The 24,906-nt window shown below is 36.8% G+C and overlaps 2 protein-coding genes across 8 annotated transcripts; both read right to left on the bottom strand.

Annotated features, from left to right (window-relative positions):
- Window positions 1-10,973: 10,973 nt before the first annotated feature.
- On the bottom strand, window positions 10,974-15,452 carry LOC113298123. 7 transcript variants are annotated; one of them, XR_003334011.1, is made up of 6 exons: window positions 13,566-15,452; window positions 13,076-13,232; window positions 12,168-12,257; window positions 11,929-12,008; window positions 11,623-11,699; window positions 10,974-11,335 (listed from the first exon to the last, which is right to left on the bottom strand). XR_003334011.1 is itself a non-coding variant. In XM_026546798.1 (6 exons), the coding sequence occupies exons 2-6, from the start codon at window positions 13,207-13,209 to the stop codon at window positions 11,124-11,126; spliced, it is 567 nt and encodes a 188-aa protein (XP_026402583.1). In that variant the 5' UTR covers window positions 13,210-13,235; window positions 13,566-15,452; the 3' UTR covers window positions 10,974-11,123. The 7 variants fall into 7 exon arrangements, 1 of the variants encoding a protein (XP_026402583.1); XR_003334014.1 differs by lacking the exon at window positions 12,168-12,257 and having other exon boundaries at window positions 13,566-14,236; window positions 14,346-15,452; XR_003334013.1 differs by lacking the exon at window positions 12,168-12,257 and having other exon boundaries at window positions 13,566-14,560; window positions 14,656-15,452.
- A 459-nt stretch (window positions 15,453-15,911) lies between these two features.
- On the bottom strand, window positions 15,912-24,182 carry LOC113298122 (probable pre-mRNA-splicing factor ATP-dependent RNA helicase DEAH4). The gene is made up of 16 exons (XM_026546796.1): window positions 23,754-24,182; window positions 23,562-23,654; window positions 23,373-23,477; window positions 22,730-22,947; window positions 21,897-21,949; window positions 21,630-21,746; window positions 21,389-21,480; window positions 20,987-21,073; window positions 20,419-20,633; window positions 20,132-20,224; window positions 19,873-19,996; window positions 17,544-17,691; window positions 17,380-17,449; window positions 16,749-16,909; window positions 16,444-16,619; window positions 15,912-16,316 (listed from the first exon to the last, which is right to left on the bottom strand). Exons 1-16 carry the CDS (start codon window positions 23,957-23,959, stop codon window positions 16,169-16,171), a joined length of 2,106 nt encoding a protein of 701 aa, XP_026402581.1. The 5' UTR covers window positions 23,960-24,182; the 3' UTR covers window positions 15,912-16,168.
- Between the last annotated feature and the right edge of the window lie 724 nt (window positions 24,183-24,906).

Below are 24,906 nucleotides of genomic sequence, written 5' to 3'. Positions count from 1 at the left end.
ACAAAGCAGGGCATTCCTTAGTGAGGATGCACTTCCAACACAATCAAGTTGCGTTGGGGTGAACAAAGTCTTGCTCACCACAAGTGACCTTTGGATTATCATGAAAGAGATCACTTTTAGAACCTTTCACATCCAATTCCATTTTTCCAAAAAACTTGTTAAGTTCCAACATCATGGATACTGCTTTTTCCATAGTCATGGAGTTTTCTGGAAGATCATTCCTTTTCACACTCAAAACATCATTGTCTTTCTTTGGTATCCACTTCTGAGTGCGTTTAGGAACAGTTGTAACCTTCTTCCCATTACTCTCTTGTTGATTTCTAGAAAGAGAATTGGATTGACTATTCTTTTCCAAGTTAGTCTTTATCCAATTGGGAGCATCGGATCTTGTCTTCGTCTTTACAAATTTATTATTTTGATAATCATTAAAATTGTGAAAAGACTTCGTATGACGTTTATAGGCAAATCTAGGATTATCACAACACTGATTTCTTTGCCTAAAGGTTGGACGTTTACAACCCTTAATGTCAACGGTATTAGCCTTAACATATGATCCTGGTTTAATCACTTCTTTTGACACCCAAACAAGAATATCATGAATTTTTTTATTCCTTATACGAAAACGACATCTCCTTTCCAGGTGACCTTTGTTTCCACAATAATGACAAATATAAGGAACGTTCTTACCGGGATTCATGTGTGCTGGTTTTGGAGGTTGATATACCTTGTTCTTTTGAACCTTAACTGCCGGTGAAGGTATTTCACTTTTTCCATCAGTGAAAACCTTTTGTTGAGAAGAATCACTAGCCTTGAAAATTTTTACCTCTTTGCTAGTACTTGGAGCATCTATTCCCTTATAGCGCAATCCTCGTGTATCACTATGATTTTTACTTGCTCCTAGCATAGTGGTTAATTTGCTTGAACTAGTATTGAAATTTTTCAAGTCGTCTTCCAACATCTTGATTTTATCAAGAGCATCAACTAAATCAGCCTCAAGGCTTTTTTCTCGAGTGAGATAAATGCTTTCTCTGTCGTCAAAACTTGTTTGCTGGGAGTTAAACCTTGCTTCAGATTCTGCAAATTTCTCTTCCAACAAAAAGTACTTTTGATAAAGATTATCACATTCAAGTGACTTCATACGTAGGTTTTTCTCAAAATCCTTGAGGACCGATTCGGTAGAATGATTCGAAAAATAAACACCTGCGTAACATCTTCTCAATTTCTTGTTTTCTCGACAGAGATGAGTCAAAAGAGGTGAGACATGAGAAGTTGTAATCTTCTTCATCTTCCACAAATCCAAAAACTTATGATAAGGGACGTATTTGGAGTTGGATAACTGCTTCCAAGATTTGCTGATATCTTGGATATATCTTAATTTAAGTATTTTATTTAAGAGGATTTATCTGATTAATATTGCTTTAATGAGAATAATATATTATGTTAGGATAGTTATGAATGTTATAGATTTCTAGGTTTTATGTTTGAGACTATAAATAGCATATTTCATCATCTTTGTAAAACAGCTGCGGCTCGTTATTATTATCTGATTAATGAAACTGTTAAGTTGTTTGCTTAAACACCATTGTTATCTTCTTTTAACTCTTGGATTAGAGTTTTGCTCCTGGATTGGAGTTTCTATTATCACCTTAAGGAGTGGATTCTCCTTCTCTTTTATCGCTTCCGCTTGTGCCATATCAGGTGACATCAGAGCAGGTTTTCCTGCGCTGTTCGTCTGTGAGGCCGCCTAGAAGAATCAGTCGAGGATTCCTGTGATCTCTAGTTTTTTTTATCAAAAAAAAAGAAAAAAAAAATCAGTTGGAGGAAGATCTGGGATCTTGTTCATCATCACAGCTACGTACTTCATTGTTTGGTCCTGTTTGGGTAAGTAAGATTTAAACTCAGAAGAAAATCTATTTGTTGGGGTCCTATATTTTACTCGTTATAATCATCAAGCCCACTATCTATCTTACTCAATTGCACACCTATCAAACACGTTTTCAACAAGTTAATATGCACTTATGACTACAGACTCCTATTAATGTGCATTGTTTGCAAAATGATGGAATACTCTACCGTTCAGAGAAACAAATTGTTCCCTGGATTTATTAATGGGAGTGTATGTTGTTTTATGATTGATGGCGTCTGCATTGATAATTTGGTGTCGAGAAAAATGGTAGAGGCCATGGGTTTGTAAATGGATTGGTATCCACATCCGGATCAAATTGAATGTGTTAAAAAGGGATCGATTACTTGTGTCGGTGTTTGCAGATTTCCATTGTCAATCGGTAAATCATATTCTGACTCAATTATTTGTGAGGTGGTTGAGATGGATTTATGCGATATTGTATTGGGAAGGCCATGGGTGATCGACGTTGGTGCTAAACATAAATGTTTGGACAACTCTTATGAATTTATGTGGGAGAAGACGAAAGTAATTCTAATACCACGTCCTAAGCGTAAGGAAGACGCAACAAACATGGGAACTAGTGAGTTTGAGACAGTAGACAAAGGGTGTTTGTCACACCATTTAGATGAACAGAAGGACCCTGCTGTTAATACGGTGCTACAAAGGGATGTTGCTCTATTTGTTCCCTGTCAATATGAAGGTCCTTTTGCCAAATGTTGTGAAGTGCGATTTATATTTTATGGATGCCCTCGTGGTTATATTCACGGATCTCAAATCTCCTTTTCTGGGTTTCAACAAAAGCAACAATTTAGTCGCCATACACAAAAATGGAGTGACGCTCATCATCTGTTTATTTTCAGTCGTTTTGTTATGCCCATGCATAATTCGACAGCAAGCTACGCCACTGAAGCACCAATGCAGGGACAGTCAAGTGCTTGGTATCTGACTTGCCTCATTCGTTGTAAACTCGAGACGAGTTTCTTCGCGGTAGGGGAGCCTGATACGGGACGTATTTGGAGTTGCATAACTGCTTCCAAGATTTGTTGATATCTTGGATATATCTTAATTTAAGTATTTTATTTAAGATGTTTTATCTGATTAATATTGTTTTAATGAGAATAATATATTCTGTTAGGATAGTTAGGAATGTTCTAGATTTCTAGGTTTTATGTTTGAGGCTATAAATAGCATATTTCATCATCTTTGTAAAACAGCTGCGGCTCGCTATTATTATCTGATTAATGAAACTGTTAAGTTGTTTGGTTAAACACCATTGTTATCTTCTTTTAACTCTTGGATTAGAGTTTTGCTCCTGGATTGGAGTTTCTATTATCACCTTAAGGAGTGGATTCTCCTTCTCTTTTATCGCTTCCGCTTGTGCCATATCAACTTAACATACTCTGAGACTTCCTCATCAACATCTCTATCAATATCTGAATCACCTTCATCAGAAAGTTCATATAACTGTTCTTCTAGGAGAGTTTCCCAATCAACAGTTTTTACATCAAGAGAATGTTTGGATATTGACTTAGATGTGACAGTTCTCTCAGGTGAATCCAAGCTTTTAGAATCATCTGGTAGTTTCTGAACTGGTACGTTATCAGAAATAGACTCGTCCATAATCAGATCGCTACAAACACAAAATTTTGAGGTCTTTAAACGTGTTTGCCTGCTCTGATACCAATTGAAAAGGCGGGGGTCTAACAACACCACCCAATATTTCGATTAACAATCTGTATGGACACAACTCCGAAACACCTACTAGAGAATCAACTAGACAGTCAGACTCAATCTAGATAATAAGTATCTCAAAGAGTTATTATCTCAATCTCTCGATTTGATTTTTACTCAAGCTAAAATCAATAGCGAGTCTTTATCAAAGAGAGATAACTTGGACGGTACCAAAGACCAATGTCCAAGGATCAATCAATATCAATCAACAACCAAAGGTTGGATTTCCAATTGATGATCTTAACGCACAACCTGTATTATTTCAATTATATAAACAAATATAATATGGAAAAGAAATAACACAGACACCAGAGATTTTGTTAACGAGGAAACCGCAAAAGCAGAAAAACCTCGGACCTAGTCCAGATTAGATACACACTGTATTAAGCCGCTACAGACACTAGCCTAATACCAATTAACTTCGTACTGGACAATGGTTGAACCCCTATCAGTCTCCCACTGATACAAGGTACAGTTGCACCCCTACGCCTCTGATCCCAGCAGAATACTACGCACTTGATTCCCTTTGATGATCTCACCCACAAAGAGTTGTTGCGACCCAAAATCGCAGGCTTTGATAATAAACAAATCGGTATCACACAGAAAAGTCTATCAAAGGATAAATTTGTCTCATTCAGATAAATCCTAGTTTTGTTCCGTTTTTTTGATATGATCAAGGTAGCACATGAACCAATTGATTAATCCGGTCTTATATTCCCGAAGAACAGCCTAGATAAATCAATCACCTCTCAATACTCAATTCCTGAATACACAAGAAGAATGTCTAGGAATCACGAACGGTGAGACGAAGAACGTTCGTGACTTCTTTATCTTACCTATCGGAGAACTCAAACGTTCTCAAGCCAATCAATCGATTGTACTCGTACGATAGAAAAGTAAGATCAGATCACACAACTACGATAAAAGTAGTATCGGTCTGGCTTCACAATCCCAATGAAGTCTTTAAGTCGTTAACTCGAATTTAGAGAAGAAACTCAAGGGTTAATGGAGATCGACTCTAGCGAGAGCACCAGTAACACACAAGAAAGGTGTGTGGGGATTAAGTTTTGTTCTAGATAGATGTCTCCTTTATATAGCCTTTCAAATCAGGGTTTTTGCTTAGATATTAAGCAAACTCTATTCAACGTTAGATGAGACCTGATTTAGATTCAAGCTAATATTTCTCAACCGTTAGATCGAAAAACAAAGCTTGTCAAACACATATGGTAAACTTGAACTAGGTGTGTGAAACACAAGCTCAAACGTGTACGTGTACGTTGGTTCAATACAGTCACCAAAAGGCAAACCATATGAGCTTCTCATATTGACCTGGTTCCTCATTCATCATAACTAGTTCACTTGGCTTCAAAAAAACTAGTTAGAGAGTCATTCAATTGCTATGAGATCTTATGTAACTACACAAGACACAATTGAACTCAAGATGATTTCGATTCTATCGGCTCAATGAACATTATAGCCACGGTTCGCATTAAGCATTCCTTAGTAATTTAATGTTTATGTTCAGAGCACATCTTTAGATCATAACCTCTTAAGTATACAAACAAGTTCGCGGACTTAAACATCGGTTTGAGTTTTTCAAATCTCAGCAGAAATTCTCGGGTCGAGAACTTCCGCCAGTTCGCGGACTGGGTTCGCGGACTGAGTTCGCGGACTTGGTCACACAAACGAGTTTAGGAAATCCCAGCAGAAATTCTCGGTCGAGAACTTCCGACAGTTCGCGGACTGAGTCTGCGGACTGGGTTCGCGGACTTGGCAAGCCAACTCCACAATCCTACTGATTTCTCTTGCTCAACAAAGTTCAAAGAACTTGGTATCAAGGAATACATGGTTATGTAATCTAACTCTCATTCCAATCATTGAGACATTCTCAAAGGGCGATATCCCAACCGTTATTCACAGATTGTCTTCACGTCAGAGCAATTCTCAACTTAGTAATTGAAAGATGAAGATAAACCTGATCAAAGCGAAAAGCTTTACCAACACATGAATTTCGAGAAAAAGATAAGCATTGAATACTCAGCTCGAAATATCAAATGTGTTTGATCTAGTCTATATAGCATACGACTTTTGTCTCATAAGAAGTAGGAGATAGAATAGATAGACTTTTGAGTGATAGATAAGTTCAAGTCTTCACATACCTTTATGTTGTTGAAGTTCCACGGTTCCTTGTGTAGATCTTCGTCGTTGTCGTTGAATCGCCATGAAGTCCTTGAGCTCAACTACACTTTTCCTATCCTAGTCCGAGACTTAGCTAATAGGCTAGAAATCAAGACTTTATAGTTTTGATCACTAACATTGACAAACATGCTTGATATAGCAACGCATGCGAGGTTTACCGAGCTATGCTCTAACAGGTCATTTATCCAAGGGAGAACAACCCAGACTTTGTTGTTGGAGAAGCTATTCACATATCTCCTAAGAAGAAGAACAAAAAGAAGAACAGTCATAAGAGGACTTTTGTTATCCCAGAAGATGGTCATCTGCTCTCCACAATTTATTCTCAAGGATCTTCCAATGCTCCAGAAAGCTCAACAGCTAGGAGAAGCAAGAGATATAGAGAATGTGGAAGCTCATCTCAGGCTAGCTATGCACAACAAGATGAAAATCATGACTCTCAGATGCAGTATGATAACAACAACAATGTGGAGGATTATGAAGACTATTATAATCAAATGTATAATAATGAACATGGAGACTGGGACAACTATGTCAATCAGAATCAGGGAAACCAACAATGGCAGAATGATCAGGTATATTTCCATTTAACAAATCAACTTTTTGCATCAAACTTTAAACTTCAACTTCTTTTATTTGGTTTTACTTCATATAGCATACCTACTTTGAATTGCATCATAAATTGGAGTAGCAAAAAAAAATAATCATAAAATGAAGATATTAGCTTGGAATGTGCAAGGGATAGGAAACAAAAGAACAAGACAACATCTACATGATTGCATCTATAATTTCAATCCAGACATCATTTTTCTGTCTGAAACAAAAAACAAACCTGAAAAAGTTAAATCCTTTTTAGCCCATTTAGGGTATCCTCACATAAAATGTAAGGACACCATAGGAAGGGTTGTAGGCCTAGCACTTTTATGGAAAGATGGTGTGGGAGTTAATATCTAGTAATATGATGCATTTAACTGTGTGCTCAAATTTACAAAATAGAAGTTGGATGTTATCTTGTCTCTATGGCTCTCATCAAAAAGAAGAAAGAGAAGTACAATGGAAGTATCTACAACAGCTGGGAAGAACCTTAAACTCCCCATGGGTCATTCTGGGAGACCTAAACATCACACTTCACACTTCAGAAAAACAAAGTTTCAGTACAAAACCTTCACCCTCTTACAAAATTGTTCATGACACAATAGATCTTCATGGTCAAAGAGATATACCCTTCACTGGATCACCATTCACTTGGTCTAATCAAAGAAAAGCTCAGCAAAATTTGAAAACTAGAATAGATAGAGCCCTGGCCAATAACAATTGGTTCTTCTTCCACCCAAACTCAGTTATAAATAATCTTCTTCCACATGGGTCTGATCATGCTCCAATACTTCTACAAACTGAAGTGATTCCAAATCAGAAACCAACAATTAAAAGATTTTATCAAGCTTGGTTCTCTGATACCTCTTGCAAGAACGTCATAGAAAATACCTGGAATTCTGCAGAAAACAAAGATTTGATGATTATAGAAAAGTTAAAAGCAACAACAAAAGCTTTGGGCAGTTGGAATCATCAAGTTTTTGGTCATGTGAATACAAGAATAAAAGAAACACAAAGGAAGCTTCAGCAAGAGAAAAACCACAACATTCAGGACACACACAAGATTAAGGTCTTAGAAGCAGAACTGAATACTTGGTATGACAAGAAGGCAGCAATACAATATCAGCAGGCAAGAGAAAACATAATAAAGAAAGAAGACAAAAACAATAGATACTTCCACTCCAAAGCAAACTTCAGGAGAATAAGAAATCATATTGATACCATTCAAAATGAGCAAGGTAGTTGGGTTTCATCTAAAGAGGAGATTCAGACACTTCTTACAAAAATTTTCAGCAACACATATACTACTTCCAATCATACACTAGATCCAGAAATATTTCAGTTGATTCATCCCTGCATTACAGAAGAACAAAACCAAATCTTAAACAAAATACCAACTGAGGCAGAGATACAAGAGGCAATCTTCAGCATTCAATCATGGGAAGCACCAGGATCAGATGGTTATCAAGCTGGCTTCTATCAAAACACATGGAGCATTGTGAAAAATGAGATAACAAGCATGGTTCAAGACTTCTTTAATCATGGTCATTTTCCTAGAGAAATAAATGAAAATTTTCAAGTCTTAATTCCAAAAAAAGAAATAGTCTCCAAACCCTTTGATCTAAGACCAATAAGTTTGTGTAATATCACATACAAACTTATAACAAAAATTCTAGCAACCAGATTGAAACCTATACTTCACAAGATCATCTCCCCATTGCAAGCAGCTTATGTTCCTGGTAGAAATATTCAAGACAATGTAATTATAGCTCATGAAATGATGCAGTTCATGAAAACAACAAAAGATTCTCAAGGAGTAGTTGGGGTTAAGCTGGACATGGCCAAAGCCTTTGACAGAATGGAATGGGATTTCTTACTTAAAATCATGACTCAGTTGGGTTTCTCACAAAAATGGTGTCAGCTAATAAATCATTACATTAGTACTGCAAAGATTTCTCTGCTCATCAATGGATCTCCAATGGAATTCTTCTCTCCATCAAGAGGATTAAGGCAGGGGGACTCTATTTCTCCATACTTGTTCATACTATGCATGGAAGGCTTCAGCAGACTTCTCACAAATGCAGCAGAAAAGAAAATCATAGAACCAATCATCCCAGCAAAGTCAGGACCAGCTATATCACATTTACTTTTTGCAGATGACTGCATTCTCTTCACAAAAGCTACCAAAGAATCAGTGAACAATCTTAAAGATCTCATCCACGAGTTTACTTCATCCTCAAGGCAAATGGTGAATTTGGAAAAATCAAGTGTCTTTTTTAACAAGAAGCTTAATAAAGACAGTTGTGAAGATATTATCAATGTTCTTCAAATGAAGAAAATGAATGAAACAGAGAAATACTTAGGAACTCTTCTTCAAATCTCAAGAAGCAGAGAAAAGTTCTTTGATGGTGTTGTCAACAAGATGGAAGGAATGTTGCAGACTTGGCATGGTAAACTTACTTCCCAGGCAGGCAGAACTACCCAAATACAAGCTACTTTGAGTACAAAAGCCAATTACCAAATGGGTATTTTTGAAGTTCCAGGGAAAACTATAACTAGAATGGAAAGAATTCAAAGGAAATATTTTTGGAGTAAGAAGAATGAAAAGGGAGGAAACAACATAGCTTGGAAGAGAGTTAACAAACCAAAAAGATATGGGGGTCTTGGGCTGAAAGATCTTAAAGCTGTGAATCTCACTTTCTTAGCTAAACTAGCATGGAGGCTTCTTCATGAAAAACATGCCATGTGGTACAAGGTATTAGAAGCAAGATACTTTAAAGGCAAAGACTTACTTCTTGATAATACTGCAAAGAAAAGAAGTTCATGGGTTTGGCAAAACATTCATACAGGTCTTCAAATTATTAGAGAACATTACATCATGATGGCAAGGATATAGAAGCCTTCAAGCACAGATGGTACCCAAAAACATAGGAAAGAAGCATCATTGCTACTTAACAACAAGGTATTTGTCACATAAAGGTTTCTGAGTTCATCAATGAAGATTCAAAAAGCTGGAATGTTAATAAACTCAAAGCCCACTTTAACAATAATCAAGTTCAGCAGATCTTAAACATAAGACTCCCAAATTCTGGCAAAGACAAGATAAGATGGTCTCTAACAAGGTGTGGAAGATTCACAACAAACTCTTTATACATGAATCTGACAAAACCTCAAGGCTCCTAGCAGAATAACAACACTCTTCAAGAAACTCAATGGCTGAAATTATGGCATATGGAAGTTCCTCACAAAGTTCAACAGTTTCTATGGAAATGTTGTCAAGAGATATTGCATGTGAATACAAGAGTCAGCAAATACAAGAGTGATGTTTCTAGTCTGTGCTCTTTCTGCAATCAAGAAGAAGAAACAACTACCCATCTTCTGAGCAAATTTCATTACACTGACATCATTTGGTTTGGCATCTCCACAGCTCTTCATCAATCTAAAAGAGATCACGACTCTGTCAAAGAATGGATCACCTCCTGGTTTGCTAATGAAAATTCTTTAGAAGCCCAAAATAAGCATGTGGCAAATATTGCTGCCTGCACTTTATGGGGCATCTGGAAGGCCAGATGTGAAAAAGTGTTTGAAGGAAAATCATATCACCCTAGCAGAATTGTGCATAAGATCCTTTCTTACATGAACAACATAAACATAAACTGCATTAGACATGATAAAGAAAATCAAGGCCAAAAGAGCATGAAGCATAATGAAACCTGGAAAAACCCCATTAGATTGGCTTAAACTAAACATAGATGCTTCTTTCACTTGTCAAAACACTAATGTTGGGTTTGCTTTAATCATCCGTGACTGTGCAGGAAAATTCGTGGCAGCAATGGCCTTCTCAGCAAGATCCAGAGATGTGAATCAGGTTGAATCCTTAGCTCTGCTTAAAGCTCTTCAATGGGTGAAAGACATGGAGCTAAAAAGAGTGATCATTGAAAGAGATAATAGGTCTGTAATTCAGTGTTGTAACAGTAGTAGTGTAGAAGGTTTTAAATGGGAAGATCAGAACATCATCTCTGACTGCCAAAAAATTGCCAAAAAATCCTTCAGAGTCTTGAGTCTTGTCAAGTTACTTTCCAAAAAAGATCTTGTAAGGTTGCAACTAATAAGCTGGCAAAACTAGCTAGAACTAGCATTAGATTTCAAACCTGGCTTGGACAACCCCCTAACATCATAGCTAGAATTCTAGAATCTGAGAGCAAGAGTTAGTCCGTCTGTTTGTCCGTGTAAGGTCTTTGCCTCTCTTGTACTTTGTTTGTTTTCAATAAATCTCCTTCTTCTTTGCTCAAAAAAAAAAAATTGATAAATTTGGACTATCTATCTAGGCTTGATAGGGAGGACTAGAGAGTCTAAAGCCCAACTGATTTGGGATTAAATGTTAATTTCTACAACCACTAATTAGTTAATTGCTGCCGTTGCAACAGAGGCGCGCATTGATAACCCCTGCTCCCTTTAGTTTTGATAATATCAAATCACATATTATTTTTGATTTTATCCATGTAAATTAATTAATAAAATTTTCCGTAAAAGGAAGAAGAAGGGATTACACCAGCAATAAAATCAGATTACTATAAACTGTAATTTACATGAGAGGTATAGGTGGGCAAATTTGTCTGGCAGCTTACGGTTAGGCTAATAATATAGGCATCAGTATTCTAAAAGCCTAAATAATGGGGTGCCCAAAATGGAAATGTTAGTTATCAAACAAGTAGGGATAAAACGCAGTTAGAAACGTTCCGAAGTTTTTCTTAGCGACTATACTGTCCTCCTTGTAATTCTGCAAAATGCCATTGGTGAATGGAGGAACAAAAGTCCTGTATTCCTTGACCAATCTTTGTAATTCATCTTGAATTACAAGTACACATAACAATCTTTGTAATTCATGATGAATTACTCCACCCCAATCTGCATGAGGACACATAACAGTTAACAGTGGAGCATAGTACCAAAGACATGAGATATACAAATACGCACGTGGTTCAGAAAAAAGCTGATACTTTCAAGGAAAATAAGAATCTCAAGAAGTAAGAAGCTCAGTTTGATCGAATGATATCAAGGAGTTCAACTGGTCATGGAAACCACATGAAGGCATTGAGACTCAATAATTACAAACAAAAGGATGGATTAATTTAGCAGCTTTAGAATCCGCATGCATGTTAAGGCTTAAGAGTCAAGAGATTGAAATTGCTTACTTGCTGAATTAAACAATGTCAACGGAAAACACCTTTGATGGTTATATTGCCTTTGCTTACATAACCAGATGACGTTCCTAAGAAAAAAGTATATAATCCGGTAAGAACATATGCATAATGCATGAAGTCAATATGATATAAGAAACAGAAATCCTATTACATAATTTACAGAACAACAGGCGAGCAGAAATATGAAAAACCCTATTGCACAGGAAACAAAGTACCTTGGTAGGTATAACAAACACATGTATGATGGGTAGAATGAAACAAGTATAACAAAATCATAAAGATTTGCAAGTGTCTTACTCTACACCATCTACTGCTTGCGCCCATGTTTGTTGCAACAAGGCTTGCAATTTGGTGGGGTGGACTGAACACATACACACCTGTAGGATTGCAGAAAACATGAACATTGTAAATTGAAGATGAAGAGGATGCTCCAAAGAGAAGATCCATGAACAGACTAATTATCTCAGGGAGAACTATGAAAACACTAGATGAGAACATATAAAATGAACTGTATTTGTGGTGACAAAAGAACCCACAGAGAGGAAGGTAATAGCATCCATACAGAATCCTTCTTCCAGATTTTGAACTCACTCCCCCAACTTTTGTACCCATTTATCCATATCATCCTATATATCACAAATATTTTCTCTTTCATCCTCAACCGTAATTGGTACATGAATAAAATACTAAAACCAGCAATCGCAGAAAGTCATCTCCTTCTGGTTGGGAGGTGCTATTAAGTAAGACAAATTGGTTCAGTCATTGCACAGAAATGAGAACTAGGTCAAAAATCGAGGCAGCACTTTGTCAACAAAACATTAAATTAATAGCTGTAAACGACATGCTGTCATAAGATGAAAATGCATGCAGTACTACTGCTTCCATTAGCAAAAAAGAATCAGCAAAGTATATAGCGCTGATATAGACAGACAGACAGACTAGCCACAATGGAAGTTAGTTATACATTTATATGTGCAAATAAACTAGGTTCCGCGAAGGTTCTTCGGATATCTGAATCTTTTGATACTATGAAGTCAGAAATCAACTTCCTATATGCAGAATTCGCTGGGATCCTCGTAAATTTCAGAATGGAAAATGATGTTTAGAACAAGTGCTGACTACTTTAGCATGGTATCCTGGAATCTTACTAATCAGACTCAGAAAATTCTATTGAATTATAGTGTTAGTAACTTCTTGTATGGTCCAGGTCAAACTCTCACATTCTGCAAACCAGAGCAGGACAATCAAACATGGATCGCCACAAATTGTAGGTGCATTTATCATCTAAGAAATGTGTACGATATTATTAAAATTGTTGAACAACCATAAGAACTGAAGCAACTACCAAGATAGAAATGGTTGACAATAACTCACCAGCAGTGGCATAAAAATGCTTGAAGGGAAAGAAAAAATTGTGAAATAAACATCATAATTCAGACCATACCGAGAGCTATTTTCAAGCAAGACTCGAGATAACTTGTAGGATGCTTTCTGCTGTACAATATTTTGACAGTGAAATCTTCTTAGGGACAGTGAGAACACCTCAAATGGAGAAGAACTCCAATGCCTTAGTACCATGCAAAGTAGCTGAAGCAGGTACTCTGCTAAAAATGAACAGAGAGTCAGAGTACGTATTAACGCTCACTGTACTGAGCAGGGTTTTTTTTCCTGCTAAAATGGAACCAGAGACAAATCACAAAGCAACTACATTTTCTCTATATAGAAGAGAGGTTAAAACTTTGGACCTTATCACATATACTTCATGTTGGAGAATTTATTAATAAAAGAAATGGAAAACGAAACGGAGGAGAAACGAAGCCTAACCTCCGGAAATCAAAGAAGAAGAACATCAAGAAAACCTATAGACTCGCTATCAATGGGCTTGTAAATTAATTAAATCAAGGATGACCAGAGAATTAAACATTTATGCATACCTCAATCATTAACTTGTTTCGGAGAATAATTATAGTTATCAAGTTGATCCAGCGCAAGAGTATTATTTAACAATGAAATCACAGCAATGTCCGGAACAAGTTTTCTTTCACGCATCTCGTGAAGAAAATGCATTGCCTTATTGACATCTTGTTCAAAAATAAAACCTTGAAGAATGGTGTTATACATGAAAGTGTCAGGTAAGCAACCATTCTTTTCCATTTCGATGATAATTTTCTCAGCCTCAAGTGACATCCCTTTCTTGCATAGGCCATTTATCATTGTAGTATATGTTATAATGTCCGGAACCAATCTTTTATCACAAAGTTCGCAAAATATTTGCCCTGCATATACCAGTTTCCCAGCCTTGCACAACCCATCAATGAGTATCTTGTAGATACAAATGTTAGCTTCGAAGCCATTATCCTCCATGGAATGAAATATTTCAATTGCTCTGTCAACTACTTGGTTTTTTAAAAGCCCATTTAACAGTGCACCATATGTTATTAGGTCTAAGGATTGTCCACTAGATTTTATCTCATTAAACAAGTTTATTGCAGTTCCAACCTCTCCATTCCGGCATAGTCCATCTATTAGTATATTGTAAGTAACTTGGTTGGGCTGGATACCTTTGTGTTGCATATCGTTGAAGAGTTGAACAGCTTCATACAACCTGAAATTCTTGCAGTAGCCATTTATCATGGAAGTATAAGTTACCACAGTAGGGTCATTGCCTAACTCGCTCATCATTCCAAAGACATAACAAGCCTCTTTCATTTTACCTTCTTTCCAGAAGGAATCTAGTAAAACACTGAACGTTACTACGTTCGGTGAGATCCCTCGGTCCATCAGTTGATAAAAGTATCTCCTCCCTTCCTCCCACCGCCCATACTTGCATAAACCATGAATTAAAGAATTGTAAGTGATAATATTAGCTGAAATTCCTCGTCTAAACATCTCATCAAAGAGTTTGATTGCTTCATCTACCTGAGCAAAACTGCAAAATCCATGAATCAAAGAAGTATAAGTGATCACATCGGGCCTGCAGTGCCAATTTACCATCATTCTCAGCAACTTTAAACCAACACTGACCTCACCAATGCTACAAAACCCACATATAAGAGTATTATATGTAACAGCATCAGCTCGAACATCCGTCTCAGTCATTTTCTCAAACACATCAATGGCAGAACCTATCTGTTCCTGTACGCAGAGACCCTTGATCAAAGTATTGTAAGTAACTATATCAGGATCATAACCCCTCTTCAAAATTTCACCAAACAAACAGAACCCGTAATCAACTTGACTTAATTTACAACAACAGTTGATCCCAATGTTCATTGTGTAGATACTAGGTTGGATTCCGACCATTTTCATGATTTTATACAACGGAAAAATAGCGGAATAACATGTAAGCTTGGATATTGAAGTTAGTAGATGATCAAAAGTAATTGTTGATGGTAATGGGTTCAATGTAATCATTTTTTGAAAGTACAGCTTTGCAATTTCAGGATTTTTAATCTCTCCAGACTTTACAAAATTCTCAAATTGGGCTGTTGTTGAACCCCGATAACTTCTGATAAAGTTGAGTGATGTTAGAAGCACGGGAAGATGGTGATAATTGAAGAATACTCTTCTGATAAGCAATTTCATCTCATTTCATTTTGTTGGAGGATAATTCAAAGCGGAAGTTGAAGAGAGCAGAAACAGTGAAGGCCGCAGGGTTATGAAAACACTGGGTTGCGCCGATACTTGAGAATCATCTACGTATACGAATCCGATTCTCCGATACCCGTATCGGATATGATACCCTCGATACTTCACAAAAGGCTTATCAAAAATTTATTAGTTTTTGTAAAGGTTTTTTCTTCAGTTTTTTTAAGGTCTCTCTTGCTTTCACGTGCTCTGTACATGTCAAGAGAGGAGAAACACTTGAAAAGAAAATGATGGAGTTTACTTCCCTCATAATGAGGGTTGAGAGAGAAAATTTCAAGTTTGCTAGCAACGTGAGACTAGATGTTGTGATATATAGGTGTACAATGAGTGTTTTTGAGATTAGATTGAATTTGTGTGCTCTAATACATTATTGAGTCCTATAAGATTGCATTTGCTAATATTTATGTATGTGGTATCCATACGTATCTGTATCGGCCATTTCCGGAGATGCCGAATCGGATTCTTCGATACGTACCGGAATCTGTGCAACCCAGAGCATGGATATTTGGCGCTTTGATCATTCAGGGGTTGCCTAGAACCTTTTTAGTGGGTGCCCATATTGGAAGCGTTGGTTGTAGTGTCAAACTGACATTAGTCTCTAGCTTTTATGAATTACGAGGAGCTTCAAGTGCTGGAGGTAAGACTCAGTAGATATCTTGTTTATTTCCCATCTTCTAAATGTAGTTATGTACAAAAGTATGCAGAAAAAAAGAAGAAGATAATCTTGCTATATGGTACAGATGGAAAGGTATTACATCTTTTTTGGTTCTAACAATCATACAACTCTTGGGGAAAATTCGATAATGTCTCATCTCAGTGAAGACACTAGTAAAAGACTAGAAACCCTCTCTTGAAGGAACTCCAGAAGAACTAAGCCAGGTCAATAAAGTTACTTCTTCAACTTTCGAGCAAGAAAACGTTCTCGGGCAGCTAGAATTTGGTTGTTGCGGTCAAGTGGATCGACAATATCAGCTTCTTTCTTTGGAAGATCTGAGACTTGTTCCTGCAAAGATTCTTCAGGAGTAGCAAATCCACCACTGTAAACAGAAAAGAGTCGATATTGTTAATTGAACTTCAAACATATGCAAAAAAATGAGAAAGACTCGTGTTTTTGGACTTCAGCGTCGAAGAATTTGAATATTCCACATAACTGATTCCACTTACCTGAGCTTGTTTACATCTATTTTCTCAAGTTTTTGTAAGATCGGCATGACCCACGACATCTCCACTGCACAAACATTGCGCATGAAAGGACGAGAGGTAGTAATAAGTTCATGGTACACCACATAGTTGGGTAGCTTCCCATCCTCATCTGCCTTCAAAACCGAAGATGGGTGTACCTGAAATGGAGTACAGGATTAGTTATTTTTATTCGAATCGATAGCTGCCTCAAAAGATTTCTCTACAACCGAATAGCCTAAACATCTATATGATACTCATTTTAAGATCGAGGCAGTAGTCATAAATACCTGAACAAGCTGTGGTTTAAAACCAAGGGTTCTATAACCATTATGGTGAATCATTCGCTCGGCCAACTGGCTTGCATAACCTACACATAAAGCCCTCCTTAAGTTTTTATAATCTTGTCGGCTTTCTCGTCGTCTTCGATTTGTTTGCACATCCAGTGGTCCTGATATTCCAAAAGCAAACTGTGTTATAGATTTTTATCTAGTACACAAAGATGATAAGGAGATAATGAAACAACCGCAGGTGTCAGTAATAATAAACTCTTGTAAGTTACGAGTATAATTTATTGACTTTTTAAAAATAAAAAAGGCTTTCACTTTGACTCAGAAGACTCAGAAAATATCAAATGGTGAAGTTAAATACCCTTTTTGGAGTGTTTTTTGGAAATGTAAACACACTATATATACCTATGTTTGTATGTGAGTTGACACAAACTACTACAGATTAAGAATATTGTAGGCTCTGAAATGCTGAATAAGTTATTTTTGTGAATCATATCAGGGCTTTAAGTTATTCGAGTCTATTTTTTAATCAGGGGAAGTGATAAACTATAGTAAGACAGGTTGCAAGACCAACAAACTAAAGAATATGAGAACGGTGGATCGCATCTGTTTAGAGATATCAAATCCTAACCTTTTGATATTTTCTGCAGTATTTGAGACAATTGTTTCCTGACATCCTTGGTGAACATCATCCCTCGTACCTACAACAAATAAGCCGAAGAAAATATTTTGACCAACTCCTCCACGAGCAAATAACAGTCAATCAGCACTTAAAAACATATCACCAATTATTACCTGCAATGCATTATCTGTGCACCAACGTGGATCATAGTTGGCTCGATCCCAGTCCTCGTACACTTGGAGCAACTGAATGTGATCACCCCATCCAGAACCGTCTGGTAAATCTGAAGGAGCCTGTTTCCTCTTCTTGTCAATACTCTTACTGCAAGTACGATTCATGGTGTTAAATTCTTAGAAAGATGCAGACAATGGTCAAAGAATAGAAGCATAAGAACTATGAAAAGAGCAGAAGTAGTACAAAGAATATGCTCACTGGTACCACGAACAGTAGATGAATAAACATCATGGAATTATAGCCAGTAGCAGAAAGACAATATGGATCCTAATGGTTACTTATATGGCTGTACAGAAACCAAACTGGGAAACCGGATCAGACAGAACTGTTTCAGTTCAAAACCATTAATCCAACGTTCTTAGTTTGGTTCTGGTGATACCCTAAAAGCTAAAACTGAATGAAGCCACAGATCAAAAATAGTAACAACCTATAGCGGTAGATTCCACCAATCCATCGGTTTAAACACACCTGCATTAAATTTTCATCTGTTTTCAGCTGCTCTTATTTACGCTTTCTGCTTACAATCATAGCGAATTAGAGACTTGGGAACAGGTGCAGATGGTCCATATCATTTCAAGTGAGGATCATATTTTATAATAACCTAAGTAGCACAATTCCTGGGACCCCATTATTGTAGTCTAGTCACTAGTGTTGTGAGTCGTTCCTTTATTAATCTTGATCCACCTGACCAGTAATCAATCTGTATGTCCTGCGATTAGTTGCTTGGGTGTTATTATTTTTATGTATCCACTAGCTTCTCATGAAAAAAGGATGTCATTGGCTTTTGGTTTTGAGGTGTCGGAATCAATGTTTCTGTAGACAGAGTAATCACATTTAACATGATACTTAACCACTAGAGGTTGTTTTATACACAGGTCAAACCATCAGACTTATGAAGGGTGTTAGGACGCTTGAGCCACTAGTTTTATGCATAACCGGACAATTTTTCTTTCTTAACAGTCGTTTTGTAACCGACAATCTTTCTTAAATATGATATTGTCGGATATTTGAATCTGACAGAAACTGTATTATCAGTTTTGAGAACCGGCGGTTTCTAACTGAACAGAGTCTGTTACTTATAATTTAAGTCTTGCAGAATCCAGGGACACATACTGTTGGGGTTTTGTTCCGTGAAGATTCCGGAACTTACCGGAACATAACTTGGGTGTTTCCCAAGTTATGTGGTTTCCTAGTTTAGAATTTCCTAATTAAGGTGCGAGTATATTTTTAGGAGTTCTAAGACTTGGGGAGCAAGGATTTTTCTACTATATAAGAGGACTTATATTGTGAGTAGAAAATCATTCTCTAGGTTAATTCTCTAGTAGAATCCTCTCTTTATGAGAGTGATTGGGTCACAACTATAATGGTTGGTGATGGGGCAAAATTCATGTGAGATGAGTGACTTGTAGAAAGAGCGGGTATGGGAGAAATCTAGGGTTTCTAGGGTTCATATGGGAGAAGCTAGAATTCATGATGTTCTTCATATTCTTGTCTAAAGTCGAAGCAACCATGGTGGTGGAGGTTTATGGAAGAAGAAGAATAAAGGAAGAGGTAAACTCTTCGTAATATGTCTTGTTGTTTCTAACGTTTAGCGCTAGTGGGTTATATAACTAGTTGATTATGTTCGATGTAATAACTTGTTATGATAATGAAGATTCTCGGGTGGTTTTGGCCGTGGATGTAGCCTACAAAGGTGAACCACGTAATCTTTGTGTCGTGTGTGATTGTCTATTATCGTATTAATTATATATTCGTGCTAGTATTATTCGATCATGCTAATCTAAAGATGTAAGAGACGGATTCGAGCTAAGTTATCTAAAGTAGGATGTTTCATGGAATTGACTTCTATGAAAACATGCTGGTTCGAGATGAACGTAACCTCGGTTTCCCGACACATACTTCCTTTCTTTAGATAAAAACACCAAAAAACTATGAATTAATCCCTTCTACACTCAGGCTGGCACATAATTGAATATAAATGTGAAAATGCAATATCTGGTGGCAGTAACTCCCTAGACTTCAAACATTACTCGATTCAAAAAGGGTGGGGGAAAGCATATGAAAAATATGGGTGAGTGACAGCAGCCTAAATGAGAACTAGCCAGAATATGTGACTTAATCACATATCCAAACTGTCGGGCCTCATTCATATGGGCCACTGTAAATTAGTTTAGCGAGTACAACTCCGCAGAAGCAATTTCAGCCATTAATCATTGAAAATGTTCCAATGAGAAAATTGAGATAAGCATACTGACAAAAATAACCAACCTCTGAGTGGGAAGTAATGTCGTTTCTGCTGATAGCATGGCTACCACAGTCAAGGCCTGGGACAAGGAACCATACTCATTTGCCTCGATCAGGGTTCTCGAAAGTGAAGGTTCTAGTGGCAACTCTGTGTAAGAAATGGAATTTATTAACAAATAGCAGCTTTATAAATATTACATTGTCCCTAATGCCGAGACTCGATAAAATACTAATATGTACAATTAAAATAATAAAAATTGAAAAATAAATAAATATATATTACCAGACATTGTCCTTCCAATTTGTGTAATAGTTCCACTTTCATCAATTGCATTGATAAGATATAATTGTTTCAGAGCGTCTTCTAAAGAATCACCTGCAGCAGCAGGTTAATGAAGTATCAGAATGCTAAATCCAGTATAAGTATAAGATGATGAAAGTGAGAAAAATAACATCGAGCTGGGAAAAATAGTGAAACTAGCTTACATGTCCAAAACAGAGGAATCACACGAGATATAGAGAAGTGGACTTAAGGAACTGAACAGAAAGTAATAAGTAAGTTTCTCTTACGTGAGGGTGGATCGAGGAAATCAAATTTGAGGATATCGATATCAGGAAGGTCGAGTGATTTCAAATAAAGCACACTTCCAGCAAGAGAAGAACGTTGTATCTCAGGGATCGTGACTTCGGCAAAATCCTCATGGTAAATATCCGAGGGGTACAGCCGATAACATTTTCCAGGACAAGTTCTTCCAGCTCTCCCTGCACGCTGATTAGCTTGCACTCTGCACCAGAACGTGAAACAATTATTATGGACATAGTTCCAAAGAAATGAGATGCTGGTTATGAACATTTGTCAGAATAAGCTAATACTACCAAGGAATCAGGTCTCAGAGAGGTAAGAACTGAGCCGTTTGTTTTACAGGACAGAAACTCAAATAAGAGACTAACAGTAAACATAATTATCCAAGATGGAGTCCAAGTGGTCACGTACAACCACACTAGAGAATAGACCATCCACAATCATAGACCATGTCAGAGCAAGGGCCATAATGAAGCATGAAAATTACAAACGTAAGGACATGTATATTAGCAGATTAAGGTTATGCATGCATGTTAAGAGCATAAAATCACTTACTTGCTGATCTGGACAATGTCAAGAGAGTACATGCCCGTTGATGGGTTGTATTGCCTTTGCTTTAGATAACCAGAATCAATAACGTACCTAAGACAAAGTTAGAATTGGGTAAGAATGTACGCCATAAAGTCGGTGCAAAATTTAAATGAAAAAACAGCTCTTGAAGCCATATTGTAGGGAACACTATATCCAGATAAAGAAGATGATAGAAGCATATGAAGGGTTTGACAAATAACAACCATATTGCAGGAAAAGCATATCAGATAAGCAATCATCTCTTATGTAAATGTACAAACTTAACTAGGGAGTAGGCCCCTCCAAAGCCGTATCTAATATTACAACCTGAGAGTAACGAAATAGACCAAAACGAGCTATTCATGCAAGAAAGGAAAGTTTTCTTACACTACACCATCTACTGTTAAAGAAGTCTCAGCAATGTTTGTGGCAACAATGAACCGCCTACAGTTTGGTGGGGGCGGACTGAACACACGCACCTGTAGGATTGCATATAACAAGAAATATCAATTAAAATGAAAAAGAATTCACATTGCAAAAAACAATTTATGAACCTAGAAGACATTTATCTCAGGGAACTTTGAAAATATTAGCTACAATAAGTAAAATTATATGAACTGAGATTTACCTGCATTTCAGGTGGTAAAGAACCATGAAGTGGAAGAATTATAGCATCCATACAGCATCCTTCTTCTAAACTTTGAACTCTCTCCTCCAACTTTTTAACGCATTTGTCGATATCATCCTAATCAAAATATAAGTTCTCATATTATTTATTTAACCCTTATTTTATAAGTGAATGAATACTACCGCCAAACTACATGAATTAGAAATAAACAAGATGTACAACTCTATGTTGTCCATTGATAGCAAGTACAGAAAGCTACAGACTTACCTGCCCTGTCATGAATATTAACACATCTCCTTCTGGTTGTCGGGTGTGTATATCTATTAAGACCAATTTGTTCAGTCAGTCCACAGAGAGCTAGTCCAAAAATCGAGACAACGCCTCTTCAACATAGCAATACAACAATGATTCTAAGACTTCAACCTGTAAATGATATGCTGTCACAAAATGAAAACTCATGCAGTTCTTTAATCCTTCTCCACTATTACCACAAGTAGCAGAAACATAAGGAAGATTATAGAGTTGACGTCAACGGACAGACTAACACCAATAGGCCTCATGCAAGGTATCAAGCAACTCCAACAAGACAGGTGTATGTATATATCAAAACACTAGGTTTTATAAAGGTTTTCCGGAAGTTCTCAATCTTCAGATACTGATGGAGTCAGAAATTAACTTGCTATGTACATGTATCCCCTTTGCCTTCCAGAGAAGAGAATGATGTTTGAAACATAAGTATTTTCTATTTCTTAGCATGGCCCGAGACTTCTACTAATCATACTCGCCAAAATTCATTATAATTCTAATCATATTTATTTCCCCTTCCTGTATGGTAATTAATCATGCCAAAAATCCCATCACTTCACATTGCAAACATCCAGGCTAAACTATTACATTGTCACAAATCAATGCACTACACTCTAAAAACCATAGACAATAATAGGTACACTTATTATCAAGCAAAAACGTAAAACCAAATTGCTGAGCAGTATCAAGAAACATGGAAAAAACAGGCTGAAAACAGTTTATTAACAGTAACTAAGAATTGCACCGAGGAAGAGAAATTATTGTCGAATAAGGATCAAAGTTCAGACACATACTCAGAGCCTTATTTAAGCAAGCATCAAGATAGCTTGTAGGGCGCTCGCTGCTGTACAATATCTCCACAGGGAACAACTTCCCAGGGACAGTCAAAACAGGACAATTGGAGAAGAACTCCGATACCTTGGTACCATCCAGAGTTGCTGAAGTGATCAGAACCTTTAAATTAGATGACCTCATCTTTATCAATCGTTTCACCAATCCCAACAAAATGTCACTGTCGATAGACACTTCAAATTAGTCCACATCATTTCACTGAACTGGAGATGCATCTGACAAATAATCAATATAGTAGCATATCATGGTTAGAACCAAAATCATACTCTCATGATTTCGCTTGTTATGGAAGTGTCCGACTGAGCATGGTCCCAAGGCATACAAAATTTTATTTGGAGCAATAGGATGTCAAAGGGTCACTAGTTCTGCAGTCTTTACATTGCTGCAAAAGGATTACTAACCAACTTATAAATAGTAAGTTGATTTTTGAATCACTGAAGTGACAGTTAGTGGAACCAACTCGGGCAATGATCCTTTAGCATCGATGTGGGCAAACTGATGATCAATTTACTACCCAATCGAAGAACATCACAAATATACAATAATTCAAGCATGAAACATATCAAGAAACCAAACAAAACTTACGTGTTTAGACTCCTTTCATGAGCCTCATCCAATATGATAACTGAATATTGCTTTAGCTCTGGATCTGAAAGGCTTTCACGGAGTAAAACTCCATCAGTAAGATATCTGCACAAATTTCACGATTCAGAATTAGAGACAAAAAAAAAATCCAACTCATGGAAAATCTACAAATGTGTGCAGAAACACTACTTAATCTTAGTCTTCTCCGTTGTTCTATCCTCAAATCGAATAGCGTACCCAACTTCCTCGCCTAACAGCACATTCAGTTCTTGGGCTACTCGTCTGTATCAAAGCAAATAATTAAGATTTCAAATTACTAACTAAAATTATTAAATAGAGTAGCAAAATTATGGTTAGGAATTGGAAGATTTAGGTTTTTACCTGGCAACGGAGACAGCAGCGACTCTGCGAGGTTGAGTAACTGCAATAATTCCAGAATTTGTGTACCCTCTTCGATGTAGGATTTGAGAGAGTTGGGTACTTTTACCTGAACCAGTCTCTCCTATTACAACTACTACTGAATTTTGTTCAACTGTTTCGATAATTTTATCTTCGAATTGAAGAATCGGAAGAACTGCTACTGCCATTGATGTTTATTTAGTTTAATAAAAGAAAAACTAGGATTTTAATTGGGATATCAGCGATCCCAATTTAAACCTTTAGCGGGAAATTTGGTCTAAGCTACTGAGCATTTTTTTATTTTTTTAGATAGCTGGGATTTTATTTAATGAGAAGGCTCAATGCCTTTCTAAAAAAGTTTCAATACAAAGAGCAGAGTTATAATACTCTTCCATCGACTGTTTATCCCTTCTAATTTTCTTAGAAATGAGATCAGCCAAAATATTACCATCTCTTCTAACATGAGCGATGGTGCAGTAGTTAAAAGAAGATAAAATGGACTTAATGGTTCTAATAATTTTCCTATTTTCCCAGCTAACAAATAGTTCTTCCATAATGACAGATTTCACGACAGTTTCAGCATCAGCTACAATGTCAACTTTCTGGAAACCCTTCTCCTTGATCCAGCTTAAAGCTTCCATTACAGTCATGCACTCCCCTATTTCTGAATCTCTTACTCCAGTTGCATAGGATTCTTTGACACCTGAGACAGCACCTGTACAATCACAAATCACCATACCGGTGCCACATTCATTAGTTAAGTGATTAAACGAAGCATCTACAAATACTTTAATAGCATTAACATCCCCAGAACTGCTGTTAGGAATCCCTGTGCTAGATGTAGGATTTTCATCTAATCTGTTCACCCTCTGATAATTGAAACTTAGTTGAGACATGTAATGATTTATTCTGGCAGCAGTATTGTTGGGATTAAGAGTTTTTTCCTGGAAAATGCAGTCGCATCTCTCCTTCCAAATGACCCAGCAGCCAAACATGAGTAAAGATTTCCAGTATTCATTCTCTTCAGCATTTGTGTTTCTGATGTCAACAAACCAGGAAGTAATCCATTGCGTGATATTTTGACAGTTGATGACTATTTGATCTATGTTGATATTAAGAAGTCTCCACACAGCTT

The sequence above is a fragment of the Papaver somniferum genome, chromosome 7, assembly GCF_003573695.1.
Source record: "Papaver somniferum cultivar HN1 chromosome 7, ASM357369v1, whole genome shotgun sequence".
In the NCBI taxonomy this organism is placed as follows: Eukaryota; Viridiplantae; Streptophyta; class Magnoliopsida; order Ranunculales; family Papaveraceae; genus Papaver; species Papaver somniferum.
Note: the sequence above shows the minus strand (reverse complement) of the source record. Positions and strands in the feature narration are given on the sequence as shown.

Bases quoted from the DNA above. Each gene is read 5' to 3' on its own strand.
- LOC113298123 (XM_026546798.1), bottom strand. From the start codon at position 13,209: ATGGTACTAAGGCATTGGAGTTCTTCTCCATTTGAGGTGTTCTCACTG. The intron at 12,258-13,075 runs GTATGGTCTGAA...TGTGATATATAG, and splicing joins TTGCTTGAAAATAGCTCTCG to GATGATATGGATAAATGGGT. The intron at 11,336-11,622 runs GTAAGCAATTTC...GTCCTCATGCAG, and splicing joins GACATTGTTTAATTCAGCAA to ATTGGGGTGGAGTAATTCAT.
- LOC113298122 (XM_026546796.1), bottom strand. From the start codon at position 23,959: ATGGCAGTAGCAGTTCTTCCGATTCTTCAATTCGAAGATAAAATTATC. The intron at 22,948-23,372 runs GTAAGTTTTGTT...GTCTATCGACAG, and splicing joins CATGAAAGGAGTCTAAACAC to TGACATTTTGTTGGGATTGG. The intron at 21,950-22,729 runs GTATGTGTCTGA...TGGTCTTAATAG, and splicing joins TTGCTTAAATAAGGCTCTGA to ATATACACACCCGACAACCA.